Here is a 22780-nt window from a genome sequence, read left to right as displayed (position 1 = left end):
TTGGTCTTTTACCAAATAGGGCTATCTTCTGTATACCAACTTTACCTTGTTACAACACAACTGATTGCCTCAAACGCATTAAGAAGGAAAGAAATACCACAAGTGAACTTTTAACAAGGCTCACCTGTTAATTTAAAGGCATTCCAAGTGACCAACTTATGAAGATGATTGAGAGAACGCCAAGAGTGTACAAAGTGTCATCAAGGCAAAGGAATCTCAAATATAAAATATATTTTAATATAATAATAATATATCCCATTTAGCAGACGCTTTTGTCCAAAGCGACTTACAAGTCGGCTGGGGCCACTACTTTTACATATGGGTGGTCCCAGCGGGAATCGAACCCACGACGCTTGGCGTTGCAAGCGCCATGCTCTACCGACTGAGCCACACAGCACCCATTTTGATTTGTTTAACACTTTTTGGTTATTACATGATTCTATATGTGATATTTAATAGTATTGATGTCTTCACGATTATTATACAATGTAGAAAATAGTAAAAATAAAGAAAGGCCCTGGAATGAGTAGGTTTCCAAACATGACTGTTACTTCTATATATTTCACACACACACACACACACACACACACACACACACACACACACACACACACACACACACACACACACACACACACACACACACACACACACACACACACACACACACACACACACACACACACACACACACACAAACACACATAATAGCATTATACAGTGCCTTCAGAAAGTATTCACACCCCTTGACTTTTTCCACATTTTGTTGTGTTACAGCCTGAATATAAAATTGGTTAAATTTAGATTTATGTCACTCGCCTACACACAATACCTCATAATGTCAAAGTTAAATTGTGTTTTTAGAATTGTTTACTAATGTCAATAATTATTCAACCACTTTGTTATGGCAAGCCTGAATAAGTTCAGGAGTAAAACATTGCTTAACAAGTCACAAATAAATTGCATGGACTAACTCTGTGTGCAATAATAGTGTTTACAAATATTTTTTAATGACTACCTCCTCTCTGTACCCCACACATACAGATCATTTTAAGGTCCTTCAGTCGAGCAGTACATTTTAAACACAGATTCAACCACAAAGACCAGGGAGACTTTCTAATGCCTCGCAAAGAAGGGCACCTATTGGTAGATGGGTAAAAATAAAACAAAGCAGACACTGACTACCCTTTCAAACATGGAAAACTTATTAATTACACTTTGGATGGTGTATCAATACACGCAGTCACTATAAAGATACAGGCGTCGTTCCTAACTCAGTTGCCGGAGAGGCAGGAAACAGCTCAGGGATTTCAACATGAGGCCAATGGTGACTTTAAAATAGTTACAGTTTAATGGCTGTGATGGGAGAAAACTGAGGATGGATCAACAACATTGTAGTTATTCCACAATATTAACCTAATTGACAATGAAAAGAAGCCTGTAAAAGAAAGCCTGTACAAAGTACAAATATTCAAGAAAATGTATCTTGTTTGCGATAAGGCACTAAAGTAAAACAGCAAAAAATGTGTCAAAAAAATTAACTTTATGTCCTGAATAGAAAACATTATGTTTGGGGCAAATCCAACACACCACTGAGGACCACGTTTCATATTTTCAAGCATTGTGGTGGCTGGATCATGTTTTGGGTATGCTTGCCATCAGCAAGGACTAGGGAGTTATTTGGGATAAAAAGAAACGAAATAGACCTAAAACGCAGGCAACACCCTAGAGGAAAACCTGGTTCAGTCTGCTTTTCACTAGACATTGGGAGACAAATTCACCTTTCAGCATGACAATAACCTAAAACACAAGGCCAAATATACACTGGAGTTGCTTACCAAGACGACGTTGAATGTTCCTGAGTGGGCTAGTTACAGTCAGACTTAAATCTGCTTGAAAATCTATGGTAAGACTTGAAAATGGCTGTCTAGCAATGATCAACAACCAACTTAACAGAGATTGAAGAATTTGTAAAAGTATAAAGTGCAAACATTGTACAATCCAGTAGTGCAAAGCTCTTTGAGATTGACCGATAAAGACCCACGGCAGTAATCACTGCCAAAGGTGATTCTAACATGTATTGACTCAGGGGGTTGAATGCTTATCTAATCAAGATATATTAGAGTTTTGTTTTTCATATTTAAGAGTTTTTATTCCTCTTTGTATTTTTTGACCAAAAAAAATGCAATTAAATCAATTTCAATCCCACTTTGTACAACAACAAAATGTGGAAAAAGTCAAGGGGTGTGAATACTTTCTGAAGGCACTGTATCTGCAGGCTTTAGGCCTAATTGAAGTGTTACCATAAGGGGTTCTCAAAAACCCACCGGGGATGTTGTAGATCTGGCGACGGCCATCATGCTGGATCCGACTGCTGCCACCGCCACCACTACTGCTGCCACCTCCTCCTCCGCAGCGCTGCTTCCCCGTCATCCCCAGAAGGCCGCTGGCCACGGAGAGCTGGGATGCCTGGGCGAAGTTGGAGAGGACGCCCCTCGCCGAGCTGGAGAGACCCCTTTGCATGGAGGCCTGAGGCTGGGGAGCCTGAGGGAGCAGAGAGTGGAGAGAAAGTGGAGGAAATCAGTGACCTCTAGACACATTAGTCCAGTCAAAAAATGTTTGTTTTTTTGTAACATTACAATTTAAAACATAATATGATACTGTGCCGGAGTATGGTTTACAAACGCTGCCAACTAAATCAAATCATGGTCACATACACAACTTCAGCAGATGTTAATGCGAGTGTAGCGAAATTAAATTAAAGCAGGAAGCACCAGTGACTCGGTCTATAAAAAAGTGGTCAGATGAAGCAGATGCTAAACTACAGAACTGTTTCACTATCACAGACTGGAACATGTTCCGGGATTCTTCCGATGGCATTGAGGAGTAGACCATATCAGCCACTGGCTTTATCAATAAGTACATTGAGGACGTCGTCACCACAGTGACTATACGTACATACCCCAACCAGAAGCCATGGATTACAGGCAACATTCGCACTGAGCTAAAGGGCAGAGCTGGCGCTTTCAAGGTGCGGTACTCTAACCCGGACGTTTACAAGAAATCCTGCTATACCCTGCAACAAACCATCAAACATGCAAAGCGTCAATACAGGGCTAAGATTGAACCATACTACACTGGCTCAGACGCTCGTCTTATGTGGCAGGGCTTGCAAACTATTACAGACTACAAAGGGAAGCACAGCCGCGAGCTGCCCTGTGACACCAGCCTACAAGATGAGCTAAATCACTTCTATGCTCGCTTCGAGGCAAGCAACACTGAGGCATGCATGAGAGCTGTTCCGGACGACTGTGTGATCATGCTCTCCGTAGCCAACGTGAATAAGACCTTTAAACAGGTCAACATACACAAGGCTGCGGGGCCAGATGGATTACCAGGACGTGTGCTCTGTACATGTACTGACCAACTGGCAGGTGTCTTCCCAGCCACAACACCATCATTAAGTTTGCAGACTAAACAACAGACAGGCCTGATCACCGACAACGACGAGACAGCCTATAGGGTAGAGGTCAAAGACTTGGCTGGGTGGTGCCAGAATGACAACCTATCCCTCAACGTAACCAAGACTAAGGAGGTGATTGTGGACTACAGGAAAAGGAGGACAGAGTACGCCCTCATTCTCATCGATGGGACTGTAGTGGAGCAGGTTGAGAGCTTCAAGGTCCTTGATGTCCACATCAACAACAAACTAGAATAGTTCAAACACACCAAGACAGTCATGAAGAGGGCACAACAAAGCCTATTCCCCTCAGGAAACAAAAAAGATTTGGCATGGGTCCTGAGACCCTCAAAAGGTTCTACAGCTGCAACATCGACAGCATCATGACTGGTTGCATCACTGCCTGGTACGGCAATTGCTCGGCCTCCGACCGCAAGGCACTACAGGGGGTAGTGGGAACGGCCCAGTACATCACTGGGGCTAAGCTGCCTGCCATCCAGGACCTTTACACCAGGTGCTGTCAGAGGAAGGCCCTAAAAATTGTCAAAAGACCCCAGCCATAGACTGTTCTCTCTACTACCGCATGGCAAGCGGTACCGGAGCGCCAAGTCTAGGACAAAAAGTCTTCAACGGTTTTTATTTCTTTACTTACCTATTGTTCACCTAATACATTTTTTGCACTATTGGTTAGAGCTTGTAAGTAAGCATTTCACTGTAAGGTGAAATTCGTCGCAAGTGACAAACTTTGATTTGAAATGTTTATGCTTCTAGTTCCAACAGTGCAGTAATATCTAACAAGTAAATCTAACAATTCCACAACAACGACCTAAAACACACAAATCTAAAAGGGATGGAAAAAGAATATGTACATATAAATATATGGATGAGCGATGACCGAGCGGCATAGGCAAGATACAATGGATGGTATAAAATACTGTATATATGTATGAGATGAGTAATGTAAGATATGTAAACATTATCAAAGTGACATTATTTAAAGTGACCAGCGATACATCTATTAAAATGGCCAATGATTCAAGTCTGTGTGTAGGCAGCAGCTTCTCTGTGTTACAGCTTCAGTCTCTCGGTCCCAGCTTTGATGCACCTGTACTGACCTCACCTTCTGGATGGTAGCGGGGTGAACAGGCAGTGGCTCGGGTGGCTGTTACCCTTGATGATCTTTTTGGCCTTCCTGTGACATCGGGTGCTGTAGGTGTCCTGGAGGGCACGTAGTTTACCCCCTGTGATGCGTTGTGCAGACCGTACCACCCTCTGGGGAGACTTGCGGTTGTGGGCGGTGCAGTTGCCGTACCAGGCGGTGATACAGCCCGACAGGATGCTCTCAATTGTGCATGCCCCCACCTCCTCCCTATAGGCTGTCTCATTGTTGTTGGTAATCAAGCCTACTACTGTTGTGTAGTCTACAAACTTGATGATCGATTTGGAGGCGTGCATGGCCACGCAGTCATGGGTGAAAAGGGAGTACATGTGGTTGAGCACGCACCATTGTGGGGCGTTAGTGTTGAGGATCAACAAAATGCGAATGTTGTTTCCTACCTTCACCACCTGGGGGCAGCCCGTCTGGAAGTCCAGGACCCAATTGCACAGGGCGGGGCTGAGACCCAGGGCCTCAAGCTTAATGATGAGCTTGGATGGTACTATGGTGTTGAATGCTGAGCTATAGTCAATGAACAGCATTCTTACATAGCTATTCCTCTTTTCCAGATGGAAATATGGCAGTGTGCAGTGTGATGGCAATTGCATCGTCTCTGGACCTGTTGGGGCGGTGTGCAAACTGAAGTGGGTCTAGGGTGGCGGGTAAGGTGGAGGTGATATGATCCTTGACTAGTTTCTCAAAGCACTTCATGATGACAAAAGTGAGTGCTACGGGGTGATAGTCATTTAGTTCAGTTATCTTTTCCTTCTTGGGTACAGGAACAATGGTGTCACTCTTGAAGCATGTGTGGATAGCAGACTGGGATGGGGAGCGATTGAATATGTCCATAAACACACCAACCAGCTGGTCTGCGCATGATCTGAGGACGCGGCTAGGGATGCCGCCTGGGCCAGCAGCCTTGCGACGATTAAAACGTTTAAATGTCTTACTCACGTCGGCAGTGGAGAAGGGGGTCCGGTACACCTTGGTAGCGGGCCGTGACGGTGGCACTGTATTATCCTCAAAGCGGGCAAAGAGGGTGTTTAGTTTGTCTGGAAGCAAGATGTTGGTGTCCGTGAAGTGGCTGGTTTTCTTTTTGTAGTCCGTAATTGCCGGTAGACCCTGGCACATACATCTCGTGTCTGAGCCGTTGAATTGCGACTCTACGATGTCCCTATACCGACATTTCACTTGTTTGATTGCTTTGGAGGGAATAACTACACTCTTTATATTCTGCCATATTCCCAGTCATCTTTCCATGGTAAATGAGGTGGTTCACGCTTTCAGTTTTGCGTGAATGCCGCCATCTATCCACGGTTTCTGGTTAGGGTAGGTTTTAATAGTCACAGTGGGTACAACTTCTCCAGTGCACTTCCTTATAAACTCACTCACCAAATCAGTGTATTAATGGATGTTATTCTCAGAGGCTGCCCAGAACATTTCCCAGTCCGTGTAATCAAAACAATCTTGAAGCGTGGATTCCAATTGGTCAGACCAGCATTGAATCATTCTTGTCACAGGTACATCTTGCTTGAGTTTCTACATATAGGACGGTAGGAGCAAAATGGTGTCGTGGTCGGATTTGCTGAAGGGAGATAATATGGTTGGCATTTGATTGTAAGGAATTCTAGGTCAGGTGAACAAAAGGACTTTAGTTTCTGTATGTTGTTATGATTACAACATGAGTCGTTAATCATGAGGCACACACCCCTGCCCTTCTTATTCCCAGAGAGATGTTTATTTCTGTCTGCGTGGCGCATGAAGAAACCCGGTGGCTGTACCAACTCTGACAACATATCCCGAGAGAGCCATGTTTCCGTGAAAAAGAGAATGTTACAATCTCTGATGTCTCTCTGGAAGGCAACCCTTGCCCTAATTTAGTCTACCTTGTTGTCTAGAGTGGACATTGGCGAGTAATATACTCGGAAGCGGTGGGTGGTGTGCACGCCTTTGAAGTCTGACCAGGAGGCCCCTCCGTCTACCTCTTCTGCAGTGATGTTGTTTTGGGTCGGCCTCTGGGATTAGATCCAATGTCCTGGGTGGTGGTGCGAACAAAGGAGCCGCTTCGGGAAAGTAGTTTTCCTGGTCATTATGTTGGTACGTTGAGGTCACTCTTATATCCAATAGATCTTCCCGGCTGTATGTAATAACACTTAAGATTTTCAGTCTACTTTTGAGGTCTGACAACAGCTGACAAATTAAGGTTTTGCAGTGAACTGTCACATTAAGGTGTCTAAGTGTAGGCCCGTTACCTGACGCAGGGCATGATGTCGGATCATGGTCTCGGCCTTGCTGACGTTGGGAACTGTCTGAGCTGTGCTGGGAGAGAGGGCCGCCTGCTGCTGGAGCCTTTGCTCAATCTCCTATTAAACATGAGGAGAGAAACAGATAAGGGTTGAGACAACGAACAACAGATGGGAAAATAATTTGTGGAACAAGGAGTGGGGGAGAGAAACAGACAAGAAATTAAAGTACAAAAGCACATACACACACACACACACACACACACACACACACACACACACACACACACACACACACACACACACACACACACACACACACACACTTGTAAAAAATCATTGATGCTTATTATATGTATTTATTTAACAAAGTTATGCAACACCCAATTCCCCTATGTGAATAAGTAATTGCCCCCGTACACTCAATAACTGTGCCACTTTTAGCTTCAATGACTGCAGCCCCAAATGCTTCCTGTAGTTTTTGATCAGTCTCTCACATCGCTGTGGAGGAATGTTGGCCCACTCTTGCATGCAGAACTGCTTTAACTCAACAACATTTGTGGGTTTTCAAGCATTAACTGCTCGTTTCAAGTCTTGCCACAACATCTCAATTGGGATTAGGTCTGGACTGTGACTAGGCCATACTGAAAAACATTTTTTAACCATTTTCCTGTAAACTTGATTGTGTGTTTTGGATCATTGTCTTGCTGCTAGAGCCAGCTGTGCTGCAGCTCACAGACAGATAGCCTGACATTCTCTGATATATAGAATAATTAATGGTTCCTTCTATTAAGGCAAGTTGTCCAGGTCCTGAGGAAGCAAAGCATCCCCAAACCATCACACTACCACCACTATACTTGACACTTGTTATGAGGTTCTTAAAGTGGAATGCAGTGTTTGCCAGACATAAATGTTACCCCTTGACTTGTCCAAAATGTTGACTCAAGTTTGCCAAAAAGCATCTGGAAGCACCTGGATGATCATCAAGACTCTTAGAAGAATGTTATTTGGACAGCTGAGTCAAAAGTATAACTTTTTAGAAGACATTATGCCTGGCGAAAACCAAACACTGAATTCCACAGTAAGAACCTCAAGCAAGGTGGTGGCAGTGTGATGGTTTGGGGATGCTTTTCTTAATTGTTTTACCCCTTTTTCTCCCCAATTTCGTGGTATCTAATTGGTAGTTAGTCTTGTCCCATCGCTCGGGAGAGGCGAAGGTCGTGAGCCATGCGTCCTCCGAAACAACCCAGCCGAGCCGCACTGCTTCTTGACACAATGGCCGCTCAACCCGGAAGCCAGCCGCACCAATGTGTCTGAGACGACCGTCTCAGCGTGCATTGCAACCGGCCCGCCACAGGAGTCGCTAGAGCACGATGGGACAAGATCATCCCTGCCGGCCAAACCCTCCCCTAATCCTGACGACGCTGTGCCAATTGTGCCCCGCCCCATGGGTCTCCCGGCGTGGCCGGGATCTCTATTGGCACAGCTAGCACAGCGATGCAGTGCATTCGACCACTGCGCCAATCAGGAGGCCCGGGGATGCTTTTCTGCCTCAGGACCTGGATGACTTGCCTTAGAAGGAACCATGAATTCTGCTCTGTATCAGAGAATCCTACAGGAGCATGTCAGGACATCCATCTGTGAGCTGAAACAAAGCTGGGTCATGCAGCTAGAAAATGATCCAAGACACACAATCAGGTTAAGATGAAAATGGCTAAAAGGCAACAAATTTTATGTTTTGGAATGGCCGAGTCGCAGTCCAGACCTAATCCCAATCGAGATGTTGTGGCAGGACTTGCAACAAGCAGTTAACAAGCAGCTTGAAAAACCACAAATGTCACTGAGTTAAAGGAGTTCTGCATTCAAGTGTGGGCCAAAATTCCTCCACAGCGATGTGAGGGACTGATCAACAACTACAGGAAGCATTTTTGGGCGGCAGGTAGCCTATTGGTTAGAGCGCTGGACTAGTAACCAAAAAGTTGCAAGATCGAATCCCCGAGCTGACAAGGTTAACCCACTGTTCCTAGGCCGTCATTGAAAATAAGAATTTGTTCTAGACTGACTTGCTTAGTCAAGTAAATGTTTAAAAAAAATAATAATTAAAGGGCTAAAAATAAAATAAGTATATATATTTTTTGTTATTTGTAAACTCAAGCTCCCTTTATCTAATAACAGGTTTTGGTTGAAGATCTGATAACATTCAGTATCAAAAATATGCAAAAATAGAGAAAATCAGAAAAGGGGCAAATACAGTGCCTTGCGAAAGTATTCGGCCCCCTTGAACTTTGCGACCTTTTGCCACATTTCAGGCTTCAACCATAAAGATATAAAACTGTATTTTTTTGTGAAGAATCAACAACAAGTGGGACACAATCATGAAGTGGAACGACATTTATTGGATATTTCAAAAAAAATTAACAAATCAAAAACTGAAAAATTGGGCGTGCAAAATTGTTCAGCCCCTTTACTTTCAGTGCAGCAAACTCTCTCCAGAAGTTCAGTGAGGATCTCTGAATGATCCAATGTTGACCTAAATGACTAATGATGATAAATACAATCCACCTGTGTGTAATCAAGTCTCCGTATAAATGCACCTGCACTGTGATAGTCTCAGAGGTCCGTTAAAAGCGCAGAGAGCATCATGAAGAACAAGGAACACACCAGGCAGGTCCGAGATACTGTTGTGAAGAAGTTTATAGCCGGATTTGGATACAAAAAGATTTCCCAAGCTTTAAACATCCCAAGGAGCACTGTGCAAGCGATAATATTGAAATGGAAGGAGTATCAGACCACTGCAAATCTACCAAGACCTGGCCGTCCCTCTAAACTTTCAGCTCATACAAGGAGAAGACTGATCAGAGATGCAGCCAGGAGGCCCATAATCACTCTGGATGAACTGCAGAGATCTACAGCTGAGGTGGGAGACTCTGTCCATAGGTCAACAATCAGTTATATATTGCACAAATCTGGCCTTTATGGAAGAGTGGCAAGAAGAAAGCCATTTCTTAAAGATATCCATAAAAAGTGTCGTTTAAAGTTTGCCACAAGCCACCTGGGAGACACACCAAACATGTGGAAGAAGGTGCTCTGGTCAGATGAAACCAAAATTGAACTTTTTGGCAACAATGCAAAATGTTATGTTTGGCGTAAAAGCAACACAGCTCATCACCCTGACCACACCATCCCCACTGTCAAACATGGTGGTGGCAGCATCATGGTTTGGGCCTGCTTTTCTTCAGCAGGGACAGGGAAGATGGTTAAAATTGATGGGAAGATGGATGGAGCCAAATACAGGACCATTCTGGAAGAAAACCTGATGGAGTCTGCAAAAGACCTGAGACTGGGACGGAGATTTGTCTTCCAACAAGACAATGATCCAAAACATAAAGCAAAATCTACAATGGAATGGTTAAAAAATAAACATATCCAGGTGTTAGAATGGCCAAGTCAAAGTCCAGACCTGAATCCAATCGAGAATCTGTGGAAAGAACTGAAAACTGCTGTTCACAAATGCTCTCCATCCAACCTCACTGAGCTCGAGCTGTTTTGCAAGGAGGAATGGGAAAAAATGTCAGTCTCTCGATGTGCAAAACTGATTGAGACATACCCCAAGCGACTTACAGCTGTAATCGCAGCAAAAGGTGGCGCTACAAAGTATTAACTTAAGGGGGCTGAATAATTTTGCACGCCCAATTTTTCAGTTTTTGATTTGTTAAAAAAGTTTGAAATATCCAATAAATTTTTGGATATTGTTGATTCAAAAATATACAGTTTTATATCTTTATGTTTGAAGCCTGAAATGTGGCAAAAGGTCGCAAAGTTCAAGGGGGCCGAATACTTTCGCAAGGCACTGTACCTGATCACAGCACTGTATCTCTTTAATCCATGCCATTACATGTGAAAAATAAAATCTGGGCACCTATTCATAAATTGGAATGTGGATCTAGGATCAGTTGTCTTTTAGATAAGATTACAGTGATCAGACCCCTTCCCTTTTTCCACATTCTGTTACATGACAGCCTTATTCTAAAATTGATTTAAAAATAAAACATTTAAACAATCTACACACAATACCCCATAATAACAAAGAAAAAACAGGTTTTTAGTAACTTTTCAAATGTATATAAAAAAAATCCAGAAAGATCACATATACATTAGTATTCAGACCCTTTACTCAGTACTTCGTTGAAGCACCTTTGGCAGCGAGTACAGCCTCAAAGTCTTCTTGGGTATGATGCTACACACTTGGCACATGAGTTTCACCCATTCTTCTTTGTAGATCCTCTCAAGCTCTGTCAGGTTAGTTAGGGAGAGTCGCTGCACAGCTTTTTTCAGGTCTCACCACAGATTTTTGATCGGGTTCAAGTCCGAGCTCTGGCTGGGCCACTCAGACATTCAGAGACTTGTCCCGAAGGCGTTGTCTTGGCTGTGTGCTGAGTAAAGGGTCTGAACACTTATGTAAATGTGATATCCATTTTTATATATACATTTGCTAAACTGTCTAATAACCTGTTTATGCTTTGTCATTATGGGGCATTATGTGTAGATTGATGAGGAAAAAAAACAATTTAATACATTTTGGAATAAGGCTGTTATGTAACAAAATGTGGAAAAAGTCAAGGGGTCTGAATACTTTCCAAATGCACTGTAGAGCAAGCCCTGTTAAAGCCCTGTTAAAAGGGGTCGTGCTAACCTGCTCCTGCTGCAGGGCCTTCACGAATGCGTTCTTCAGTCTATTGGTGTGCTCCGCCTTCAGGGCCTTCTTCTGATTGGACGTCATGCACTGCTCACAGAGGATACGCCCACCCTTCTCCTGCTTCCAGTGGGGTGTGAAGTCGATCCTGCACTGGCCGCAGAAGAAGGGCTCCATGCGCGACAGCGTCCCCCGCAGCTTACCTGATGAGAGGCAGGAGAGAGGCATTTATTAAAGGTTTTGATTCTTCAGGGGGTCAGTTTAAACTAACTGTCCTGTGTTTACAGATGTCTATGAAATATTACCTATAATTAATTACAAAATAGTTTCCTTCCAAAGTTGTTTCATTATTTTCATAAATGTATGCTTTGGCCACAAATATGAGTATAGGATGAGTTAACAACATTATTTGGGTATGAGTTAACAGAATATGAACTTTAACCAGTTAGATTTTCACTGGACAGTATGGTGAGGTGCAGAATCACTAATCTTGATCATATAATGAGTAGTTATTTGGGATGCAGTGTGATTTGTAGATTTGTAGTGGTGCCTGTCCAGTGGCTCACCCTGGCTGTCGATGACGCTCTGCACCACCTCTTCCAGGCCTACCATGTAGATGAACTCGCTGTTGGCGGCCGACGGCAGGAAGTGCAGCAGTGGGGCCGGAGGCTTGGGTGGGGGAATCTCCAGCAGGGTCTTCTCCAGCTGTTTGCGCAAGGCCAGCTTGGCTGCCGCCTGGCTGCTGGCCTGGTCCGCCAGGGAACTCACGCCGGAGCTGCTGCCGCCACCTGTGCCACTCGATATGGTGGAAGGGCTGACAGCGCCCATCCCACTGCCGCCCATCCCCACACCGCCCACACCACCAGCCCCTGCCGCCTGCATGTGGGCCAGGTTCATGTAGATTGCAGAGGAACCCGAACGCTGGGACGCCGCCACCTGCTGGCTGGTGGCCTGTGGTGCATTCAACACACAAGAGAAAAGGGGCACAGTGGAAAGACAGTGAGACAAGATGAAGTGATTGCTATTATTCACACGGAATGGTCCTCTGGGTGGCTTTTATGACATTTGAACATGCTCAAGGGATGAAGTGGTATAAGGAATATAGTGGGAACATCCTCCAGTCATGCTTGCAATGATCCAATGCTTTTAAATGCATGAGGGGGCGTGACCGAGTGCATACTCATGGGTGAAGGTTAGAGAATCGGAATGCAACCAGTGTTAACTGAAACGTGGAGTGCAGAGGGGTGGCACCATACCTGCTGGTAGCTGATGTTGCTCATACTGCCCGTGCTGGAGCGGCCCATGCCAGGCTTGGAGGTCATTCTCTGGCCATGTAGCTGGGATGGGTTGGGGGCGATGACCCTCTGTGACATCATCATCGGTGGCAGGGAGGCATTGGCCCCCGACCTGATGACTGTGTGACCCTGTGGAGAGAGGAGAGGAAAGGTTAGAGGATATAGAAGGAGAAGGGATATCCAGCAGGGATAGAGGAGGAAGAGGGACAGGAAAAGGTGAGAAAGTGATGAAGAGGAGTGGGTTAATAAAATGGGGAGAATTATGAGAACAATACACATTTGGATGCATTTGAATTAATTCCGCAATTGAATTGATCAGGAATCCACATTTGCTACATGGCGTGTGCCATTGAAACAGAGAGAGCTAGTCATTCATGAATGTAATGATTCTATGAATGGGTATATGTTGTACCGTTTGTGGTCACTAGAGGGCAATAGATACTTGGCCTTATTGTCACAGTTCAGACAGACAGTGAACAGCTTAGATAAAAAGCTGACCTGACCAACCCATGTGCAATTCAAGGGATCATGGCAATGACTTCCTAACAATGTCTTCCTAACATAGATGTAAGATATCATCCTAACCAGGAACGATATACTTTTCTAAACACAAACATGATCCAAAGAGTAGTGAAATAGATTTGCCTAAGCCTTCAAACACAAATTAGCTTTGAGTATTGATCCTACAGTGTTGGTATGTAATGCATTACAAGACGTTCCAACTGAAGGAGCAACAATGTTCTTGGAGCTGTGGATAGCAGGTTTGGCTCAGACCCGAGGTGCAGGTAGAGTTCCGGTCAGGCTACTGCCAAAATCACTGCAATACACAGACACACACACACACACACACACACACACACACACCTGTACACTGCGAAAGTTCTGGGGCTCCGGGGTATGCATGCCAGGGCGCACCGGCAGCTTTCCCATCCCCTGTGAACTGTGGATGGGGGATGGCTGCACTAAAGAGGGGGTATTCTGGACCACTGGTATCTGTATGGGTTGGAATAGAACAGTTAGAATAGAAAACAATAAAAAACAATAGAGAACATTACACACCGACGTTACAAATCAATTTGTGCAATGTATATCATGTACATATGTACATATATCATGCTTTACACGTGGCCGGGTCAGGTCTGGCAGGCGAACGAACACACACGCAAAACTCTCTCTCTCTCTCTTTCAAAACAGAGACGCACACAATAACGCCACTGATCTCTGCCATGTTTACTCCTGCTCTGAGACATTGAGATGTTTAGCCTGTGTGTCAGCACAATCTCACTACCACTTCAAACAGGGGACGTAGGTAACACTGCTACCTGCTGAGCCATTCCCATTTCACTAGTATCAGGCTGTTTCGGTGCCTGTATTTTGTGGGATATAGGAGCCATTATGATATTTGATGCTGATTTTAGCGATAATGCGTCCCTGATTGCGATTTTTGTTTACCAGGTGATTATCCATTGTAAAGTGAGGTAGCTGGCTAAGGTTATTGTAACACCAATATATTGTCACAAACTAGGGGTGCTGGGTCTCATTTTCTATAACGATATTTCAATCAACTTTCTGAATTGAATACGGAATGGTATTAGCGTCAACTCTGGTACTAACCTTCTGCACGACATTCTCCTTCTGGATCTGGCTCTGCCGAAGCTTCTTGAGCAGCACCAGACGGGCCTCCTCCAGACGCAGCTCTTCCCTCAGAGCCTTGATCATCTGCTGCCGCTCCTCGCCAGTCTTCCCCTAGAACACACACACACACACACACACACACACACACACACACACACACACACACACACACACACACACACACACACACACACACACACACACACACACACACACACACACACACACACACACACACACACACATTTATGGATAGGACAGTAAAGGGCTGACAGGAAAGGTAGGAGGAGTGTGAGTATGAAGGGCGGTGGCACAGATTCGAACCATGTCCACTCTGGTCTACATGTGTGCCGGGGTCAGAGTCAGTGGCTTTTACCCCTAGACCACACAGGCCAAGTGGTGACAACGTACCTTGAAGATCTCCAGGTTGGCCTGGTGCAGCCTCTCCTCGGGGTGGGGCGTCCCCCTGGGACTGGAAGCCTCGTTGTCCGACAGGATGATCACGTCCGGGGACGGAGTGTGTCGCTCACGGTCCACATCGCTGGAGGTGGGAGAGAGGGGGACCAGCGGCGAATGACGTCCAACAGAGGATGAATGGTGTACGCTGTTTAGAACTGCATAGGGCTACACTGCATTACCTCCTCTACATGGAGCTACACTGCATTACCTCCTCTACATGGAGCTACACTGCATTACCTCCTCTACATGGAGCTACACTGCATTACCTCCTCTACATGGAGCTACACTGCATTGCCTCCTCTACATGGAGCTACACTGAGTAACACAATACTAAACAGGTTACAACAATATGCATTGTACAATGAATGAATTACATGTCGAATTACATTAGTTGGCAACCCATCCCTCATGGGATTAATGGGACCAACATTACAATAATTCACTGTGATATTCCAGTGATAATTCTTCTTCTGGTGTCCTCTGCAGTGCGCATCGCATGAATACGTGTATAAGGTGTTTTTGTTTTTCAAATCTGCATAACACACCAACTAAATACACTTCCAAAGTCCACATCTTCTGCATGACTCATTTCCACCCATCACCTGTTCTTCGTCCATTTTAAATCATGATTAATTATATGATTCTTACCTTCTTCTGGCGCTGAAGTCCACTGGTTCGTCCACCATATTCTCCTTGCCGTTCTTACTCGGCCCTCCGTGGCCCCCCAGCCTCCCGTTCATCTTCTCCTCATAGGCCGCCGCCGCGCCCGCCAGCATACTCTGGTGGTGGTGGCTCCCCCCCAGTCCGCCTTTGCCGCCGTCCAGGGACCCGGCTGCCACCGCTGCCCCTTCCAATGCAGCCAGGTCCTTGCGCTTGAGCAGGGCCAGCATCTTGAGGCGCTCCATAGCCTCGTGGCCCTCCATCTTAAGGCGCTTGGCCAGGGCCTCTTCACGCTCCTCGGACGTCTCCAGGCCCCGCTTGAGAAGGTTCAGCCGCAGCGCCTCCTCAGACATCCGCTCCATCCTGGAAACAAAGGAAGGGAGGGAGGAACGTGAGGTTCAATTCAACGCAATTCAATTCAAACAAAATATTTGAAAGCATTTCACACATCACAGATAGTTATGAACCATGGTTGAGTAGGGGCCTATGTGAAGATAACACCTCGAAACGAACAGTCTCGCCCTGGAGCTGTGTATTTTATAGTGAAAATAGGGCCTTTGTTGCTCTTTATGTGTGTGTCCATGTAAAAATGAGTGTGTGGGATTGCTATATTCCTGACTGCCCACTGACTAACTACGCAATCAGGCAACTCGCTGACAGCATCGAATGAACTAAATACACAAGCATTACATTTAGATACCAGTCATATTCACCACTTGAAGGCACGAATATTGAAGTCAACATAGATATTTAAAAAAATGTTTGAGTCTTTCAAAAGAGGGAAATTGTAAAATATTTGAAAGCCTAGAGAATTATCATTCTCAATGGTGAATCTGTGAGAGTGAACTCTTCCACCTTCAGTGAATGGGGGTGTCCTTATTTTGCTACAGCACCAGATGACATCAGGTGCATTGACCCGTGACTAACTGACAATTATGTTAACAAGTGGATGACGGTTATTCATGTCATGTCGTTATATTGAAACAAGTTCCTATCCAGCAAATGAATGCATGAGAAGGAACACACAAATAAAATGAATGCGTGTTACACATTGACTTGACATTTTCAAGTCACCTACATTGTGGTGCTCAAGACATCTCTTTAGGACAGGGATCCTCAACTAGATTCGGGCGTGGGCCGATTTTTCTTTAGCGGATGGTCAGGGTGGCGGAGCATAATTGCAAATGATTTGTCGACTGCAAATTGACCGCAAGCCCAAACAGATAATATTTGACTAAAACAATCAATCATTTCACTTGGAGCAGATATGCTAGTGTTTTTAATAGTCTTAAGTCCAACAATTAAAATAAAATAAAATAATAATAATAATAAAATAAAATAAAAAACACATTTAATTTGTATTTATTTTTGCTCAGAAAACTTCAAATCAAATCAAATCACATGCGAGCCAAATTGTGCGTGGTTACTACATTTACATTTACATTTAAGTCATTTAGCAGACGCTCTTATCCAGAGCTACTATGTGGATCACATCAGTGAGGAAGACTTCGGCTGGGTGGCAACCAATGACCTCTAACAAACACGGCTTTGTCATGTGACTGGTTGCTATAAGTAGACTGACTGAACATTTGGTCCAATCAAAAGCCTGTGTCAGGAATGCAAGCTGGAAGTCCCCCAAAAAATAAAAAACTCACACATTGTCACAGTAATTGCATGTTTACTGAATAAGGCAGCAATTTCAGATTGTACGTGTTTACACATACATCTTCATAACGCACATGAAATGAGCCCTCGGTACAGTCACAGCAGAGCCGTAAGATTTAGATTCTAAAGAACGGTCCTATAATACACACATAGGGAGAAACATTACTCAGAGGCCAGTAGCAATCCAGATCATACTAGATAGTGGATGATCAATGTGTGTGGAGAACATATGCGCATGAGGTCGTACGTGTTTAAGTGCCCGTGAGTTAAATTGTGTGCATACATACAGTCTGCTCCGGGTTTGACCATGTGTCACGTACAAACGATCTAAATGATCATGTGTGTGCGTGCCAGTCACACTAAGTTAAGCACGCTTGGGTGGGCTATGGGAAGGCCCGAGGACACACACCCACACCCCCAGACAGTGTGTGTCGGCTTTTGTCTGCTGGCAACTCCCTATCTGCCCAATACATTTGTATTCCAGTCAGCATAGATAGCAAACCTGAGATTAAGTGCATTACTATCAGGCGTTGCACTGCATAGTGCTCTGACGTCTGCATTGGTTCCTTGAGATCTTGCTCTGCATAGAGAGGACTTTCTGAGGTAGAAAGACCCAACAATAAGCAGACAGTTCAGAACTGAACTTACAAAATGCTTTCTGCTGTCTATACGTAGACAAAACACAAGATAGCTGTCAGTAATATATTAGATAAAACATCCCAACCAGACATACAAACATAACATAAACAACAGCACATCAAAGGATAGTATAAACACAAGATGTTTCAGAAAAACACGCTGATTACATTCAAATCTGTGGATGTATGGCTCTGTTATGATCTTCAGGTATTTCCAGGATTTTCTACAATGATAAGTTTCCCGTGGCAGCATATATGTATTGATTCCCATTGCAGATACAGCCAGTATCTGATGAAAACCCATCCAAATTAAGAAACTGTTGCGATTCATATTCAGACAATGTGCGGGGAGAGCCAAGTTCATTCTCAGTTAACAGATGAGGCCTTCAGTGATGCATACATGAGCGCACTGCACCAACAGTCAAACAGTGCTGTAGTCGTACCGCCATGGAGGATGACTTGTCTGTAGTCGCACATACCACCTCAATGCAGGTGTTCTGTGACACGATGCTTCCCCATCCCATTCCCCTTTCTGTTCTGGTTTGAAGATGAGAGATTACAAATGTTCATAGGGGAAGCGCCAGGGCCTGTAAGTGACAGTAGCATTATGATGCTACAGAGTTATTATTTTTTAAGAGGGTAGATCAGCTTTAATACTGCAGATATATTCCGCATAATTTACAATCCCCCAATACATTTTTTTAAATATACACTGAACAAAAATACGAACGCAAAATGCAACAGTTCGTTAACGACTTACTGAGTTACAGTTCATATAACGAAAATCTGTCAATTTATATAATTTCATTAGGCCCTAATCTGTGGATTTCTGGGACTGGGAATACAGATGGCTCCAGACACTTCTTTTTAAAAGAAGAAAAGAAAAGGCAGTATCTGGTGTGACCGCCTTGCCTTATGCAGCTCGACAGAACTCCTTCTCATCGAGTTGATCAGGCTGTTGATTGATTGTGGCCTGTGGAATGTTGTCACACTCCTCTTCAATGGATATTGACGGGAACTGGAACACGCTGTCGTAAACGTCGATCCAGAGCATCCCAAACGTGCTCAATTAGTGAAATGTCTGGGGGGTATGCAGGCCATTGAAGAACTGGGACATTTTCAGCTTCCTGGAATTGTGTACGGATCCTTGCGACATGGGGCCGTTCATTATAATGCTGAAACATGAGGTGATAGCGCCGGATGAATGGCACAACAATGGGCATCAGGTATCAACGGTATCTCTGTGCATTCAAATTGCCATCAATAAAATTAAATTGTGTTCGTTGTCCATAGCTTATGCCTGCCCATAACATAACCCCACTGCCACCATGGGGCACTCTGTTGACAACGTTGACACTTCAGCATACCGCTCGCTCACACGTCGCCATACACGCTGTCTGCCATCTGCCCTCTACAGTTGAAACCGGGATTCATCCGTGAAGAGCACACTTCTCTAATGTGCCAGTGGCCATCAAAGGTGAGTATTTGCCCACAGAAGTCAGATATGAAGCCAACTGCAATCAGGTCAAGAACCTGGTGAGGATGACAAGCACGCAGATGAGCTTCCCTGAGACGGTTACTGACAGTTTGTGCAGAAATTCTTTGGTTGTGCAAACCCACAGTTTCATCAACTGTCCGGGTGGAGGTCCTGAGCTGGGGTAGTTACACGGGGTCTGCGGTTGTTGTTCGGTTGGACGTACTGCCAAATTCTCTAAAACGATGTTGGAGGTGGCTTATGGTAGAGAAATGTACATTCAAATCTCAGGCAACAGCTCTGGTGGACATTCCTGCAGTCAGCATGCCAATTGCACGCTCCCCCAAAAGACATCTGTGACATTGTGTTGTGTGACAAAACTACATATTTTAGAGTGTCCTTTTATTGTCCACAGCACAAGGTGCACCTGTGTAATGATCATGCTGTTTAATCTGCTTCATTATATGCCACACCTGTTAGGTAGATGGATTATCTTGACAAAGGAGAAATGTTCACTAACAGGGATGTACACAAATTTGTGAACACTATTTTTTGGCTTGTGGAACATTTATGGGATCTTTTATACAAGCTCGTGAAACATGGGACCAGCACTTTACGTGTTGCATTTATATTCGTGCTCAATGTATTTTCTTTCATTATTATATTCCCCTAACTCTATCACCCCTCTAATTAGAGTAAACTAATGGACAACAATACTTTGACTTTTACTTCCAAAGTATACATATACATGTGACCTTACTTATCCTTCTTTTCCATTAGTCCCGCCCTTCCGCTACTCTTAGCACCTCCCATTTATCTCTGAAAACCACCCACTTTTGATTTCTTCTTGCCATATATTTTTTCAACTATGCTGTAATGTTTCACAACAGTTCTGAACCATTCGATTGTCATAGTTGCTATACATTCGAAATCAATTTTTTTAGATTTTTACGAAGAGTATTATTAGATTATTGATCGATTGACTACGGATTTTCAAATCACCCAGCAGTGCTATTTGCAGTGTTAGTTTTAGGTACATGTTGCTATTTTCAGCCATTCCTGAAGCTGTGACCAAAAACAAGCTCCATATGGGCAGTACCAAAACAAGTGATCAAATGATTTTGTGTCTTTGCAGCAAAATCTGCAGAGCTGGGATGATTGTATCCTCCATATACAAAACATTGTATTGGTTGCAAGAATTTTGTATTATAATTTAAATTGAAACAATAAGTTTTGAATCAGGCGTTGTTTGTGCATAAATTCATAAACCACGCAGCATGGAATCGGCACATTGAAAATCTATGAAATATTTTGCAACCTGAATGGCGTAGATGTGAATTTTTTGGTCCTTATTAAATGGAACTGGTATACTTTTTTTATTTATCACTCGAAACATGTTATACTAATTTTGGTCAATAATGTAGGGCTGACAGACAAGTTCCTTAGCTTCTCCCCCATTTGACTTGCCTCCTCCATTTTTGCAGTAATGCTGCAATCAATTGGTTGTCATTTTGTTAGCTCGATGTGTGACATAACTCCACCAGTGCTATTCATGATATCATTAAGAAAAAGTAGACATTTTTTAGATCAATTAAAATATAAGTTAACCATTACATCTGTTCTGTCTTTTCTGGTGGATGAAACTGAAATTGCAACCAGCTTTCTATGACTTGTTTTAAAAAAAGAACACATTTTGTACATTATTTCATTTTCAAATAACTGAAAGTGGAGGATGTTGTAATCTGGATAAAGGGAAAAACAAACATTTATTATTATTATTTTTTTTTAAACGGGGTGAGCCATTCTTACTAATCTGCTAGAGAACAAGTTTGGATTTAAGTATAACTATTGTATGACTGAAGCCTTTTGAACCTCTCTCTATGCTTTAATATTTAAATCATTAAAGCCCTCTCCGAATTCATATTCATTATATAAAATAAGCCCATTGAATTTTGTCTGGCTTGCCAAAATAAATGTAGATTATTTTCTGCCAATATAATTAAAATAAACAAGTTGTTCGGTGTAGGCAGGGCCACATATAGTGCATTCGGAAAGTATTCAGACCCCATCCCCCTTTCCACATTTTGTTACGTTAAAGCATTATTCTAAAATGGGTTAAATAAAAGTTTCCTCAATCTACACACAATACCCCATAATGACAATTTTTTGACAAATGTATTATATATAAAACAGAAATACCATTTTCTACATAAGTATTCAGACCCTTTGCTATGAGACTTAATTGAGCTCAGGTGCAGAAAACATTTGACCTCTGTCATTGCCAACAAAGGGTATATAACAAAGTATTGAGATAAACTTTTGTTACCAAATACTCATTTCCCACCATAATTTCCAAATAAATTCATTAAAAATCCTACAATGTGATTTTCTGGATTTTTTTTCCTCATTTTGTCTGTCATAGTTGAAGTGTACCTATACTGAAAATTACAGGCCTCATCTTTTTAAGTGGGAGAACTTGCACAATTGGTGGCTGACTAAATACTTTTTTCCCCCACTGTATGTAATTGTGGACTTTTTTTTAATACATTTGCAAAAATTTCAACATCAAAAAATTTAAAAATAAAACGATTGAATTCATTTTACAATAAGGCTGTAATGTAACAAAATGTGGAAAAAGTCAAGGGGTCTGAATATTTTCTGAATGCACTGTAAGTAAATCGGTAAGTTAGGAGAAGACTAAATAATTAATCAGGGAGATTTTTCCACAAAAAGACAGGTATTTACCATTCCGTGGTAGCAAGATCTTATCCATTTTTGATAACTCTAGAAAAATGTATTGTAGTGAGATCATTTATATGAATATCGAGTATGTCCACCGTCAAACTATTTTATTGGTAACTACACAGGAATCTGAAAAAGTTTACATTTTTGTGATCTAATACGCAATATGGTACATCATAGTTCAGTTATAATCCAGAGAGGTTAGAGAAATGATCTAGATACTCCAGGAGGCTGTGCAGTGATCCAGATTGCGGATTTAAGAGAAAACATGAGTCGTCACTCTCCAAACCAGTTTTGTCTAGCAGCATAGGACTTTAATTTGATTGATTGTTGATTGTTTTTAAACCTTTGATTTCTAGACCCTTCATAATAATGTTGGATCTGATTTGAATAGCTAACATTTTAATGGCCATAATAAATAGATATGTCAACAGTGGACAACCTTGTATAGTACGTTTTTTTCTGCTGACGTTCTGACCTTATTCGCCTTGGTGACAGGCACAGAGGATGCTAGACTGTAACCGCTATGTGTGTTCAGCCATGTTGACGGATGTAGTCTGATTCGCACTTGACCTCACAGAGATGGAGGTGTTTGATGAGGTCTGGTAAGAAGAAAACAGTCTCCAGACACACCGTCTGAAGAAGACTGGTGACTGTGTT

General features: G+C 43.2%; 1 protein-coding gene across 2 annotated transcripts in view; it reads right to left on the bottom strand.

Annotated features, from left to right (window-relative positions):
- The window catches only part of LOC135552106 (transcriptional repressor p66-beta-like), a 50773-nt gene that overhangs the window by 8004 nt on the left and 19989 nt on the right, over positions 1-22780 (bottom strand). The window contains exons 2-10 of one of the 2 annotated variants that reach the window (XM_064983516.1): positions 15590-15964; positions 14894-15023; positions 14462-14593; positions 13712-13840; positions 12809-12976; positions 12119-12503; positions 11553-11755; positions 6869-6979; positions 2304-2544 (exon numbers count right to left, since the gene is read on the bottom strand). In XM_064983516.1, coding sequence (XP_064839588.1) covers positions 2304-2544; positions 6869-6979; positions 11553-11755; positions 12119-12503; positions 12809-12976; positions 13712-13840; positions 14462-14593; positions 14894-15023; positions 15590-15963 — 1873 coding nt within the window. In that variant the 5' untranslated portion in view covers position 15964. The remainder of the gene's footprint in view (positions 1-2303; positions 2545-6868; positions 6980-11552; positions 11756-12118; positions 12504-12808; positions 12977-13711; positions 13841-14461; positions 14594-14893; positions 15024-15589; positions 15965-22780) is intronic. The other variant, XM_064983517.1, reaches the window with a different exon arrangement.

Source organism: Oncorhynchus masou, chromosome 13, assembly GCF_036934945.1.
Source record: "Oncorhynchus masou masou isolate Uvic2021 chromosome 13, UVic_Omas_1.1, whole genome shotgun sequence".
Taxonomy (NCBI): domain Eukaryota; kingdom Metazoa; phylum Chordata; class Actinopteri; order Salmoniformes; family Salmonidae; genus Oncorhynchus; species Oncorhynchus masou.
The sequence above is the reverse complement of the archived record's forward strand: the minus strand, read 5'-3'. Positions and strand labels throughout refer to the sequence as shown.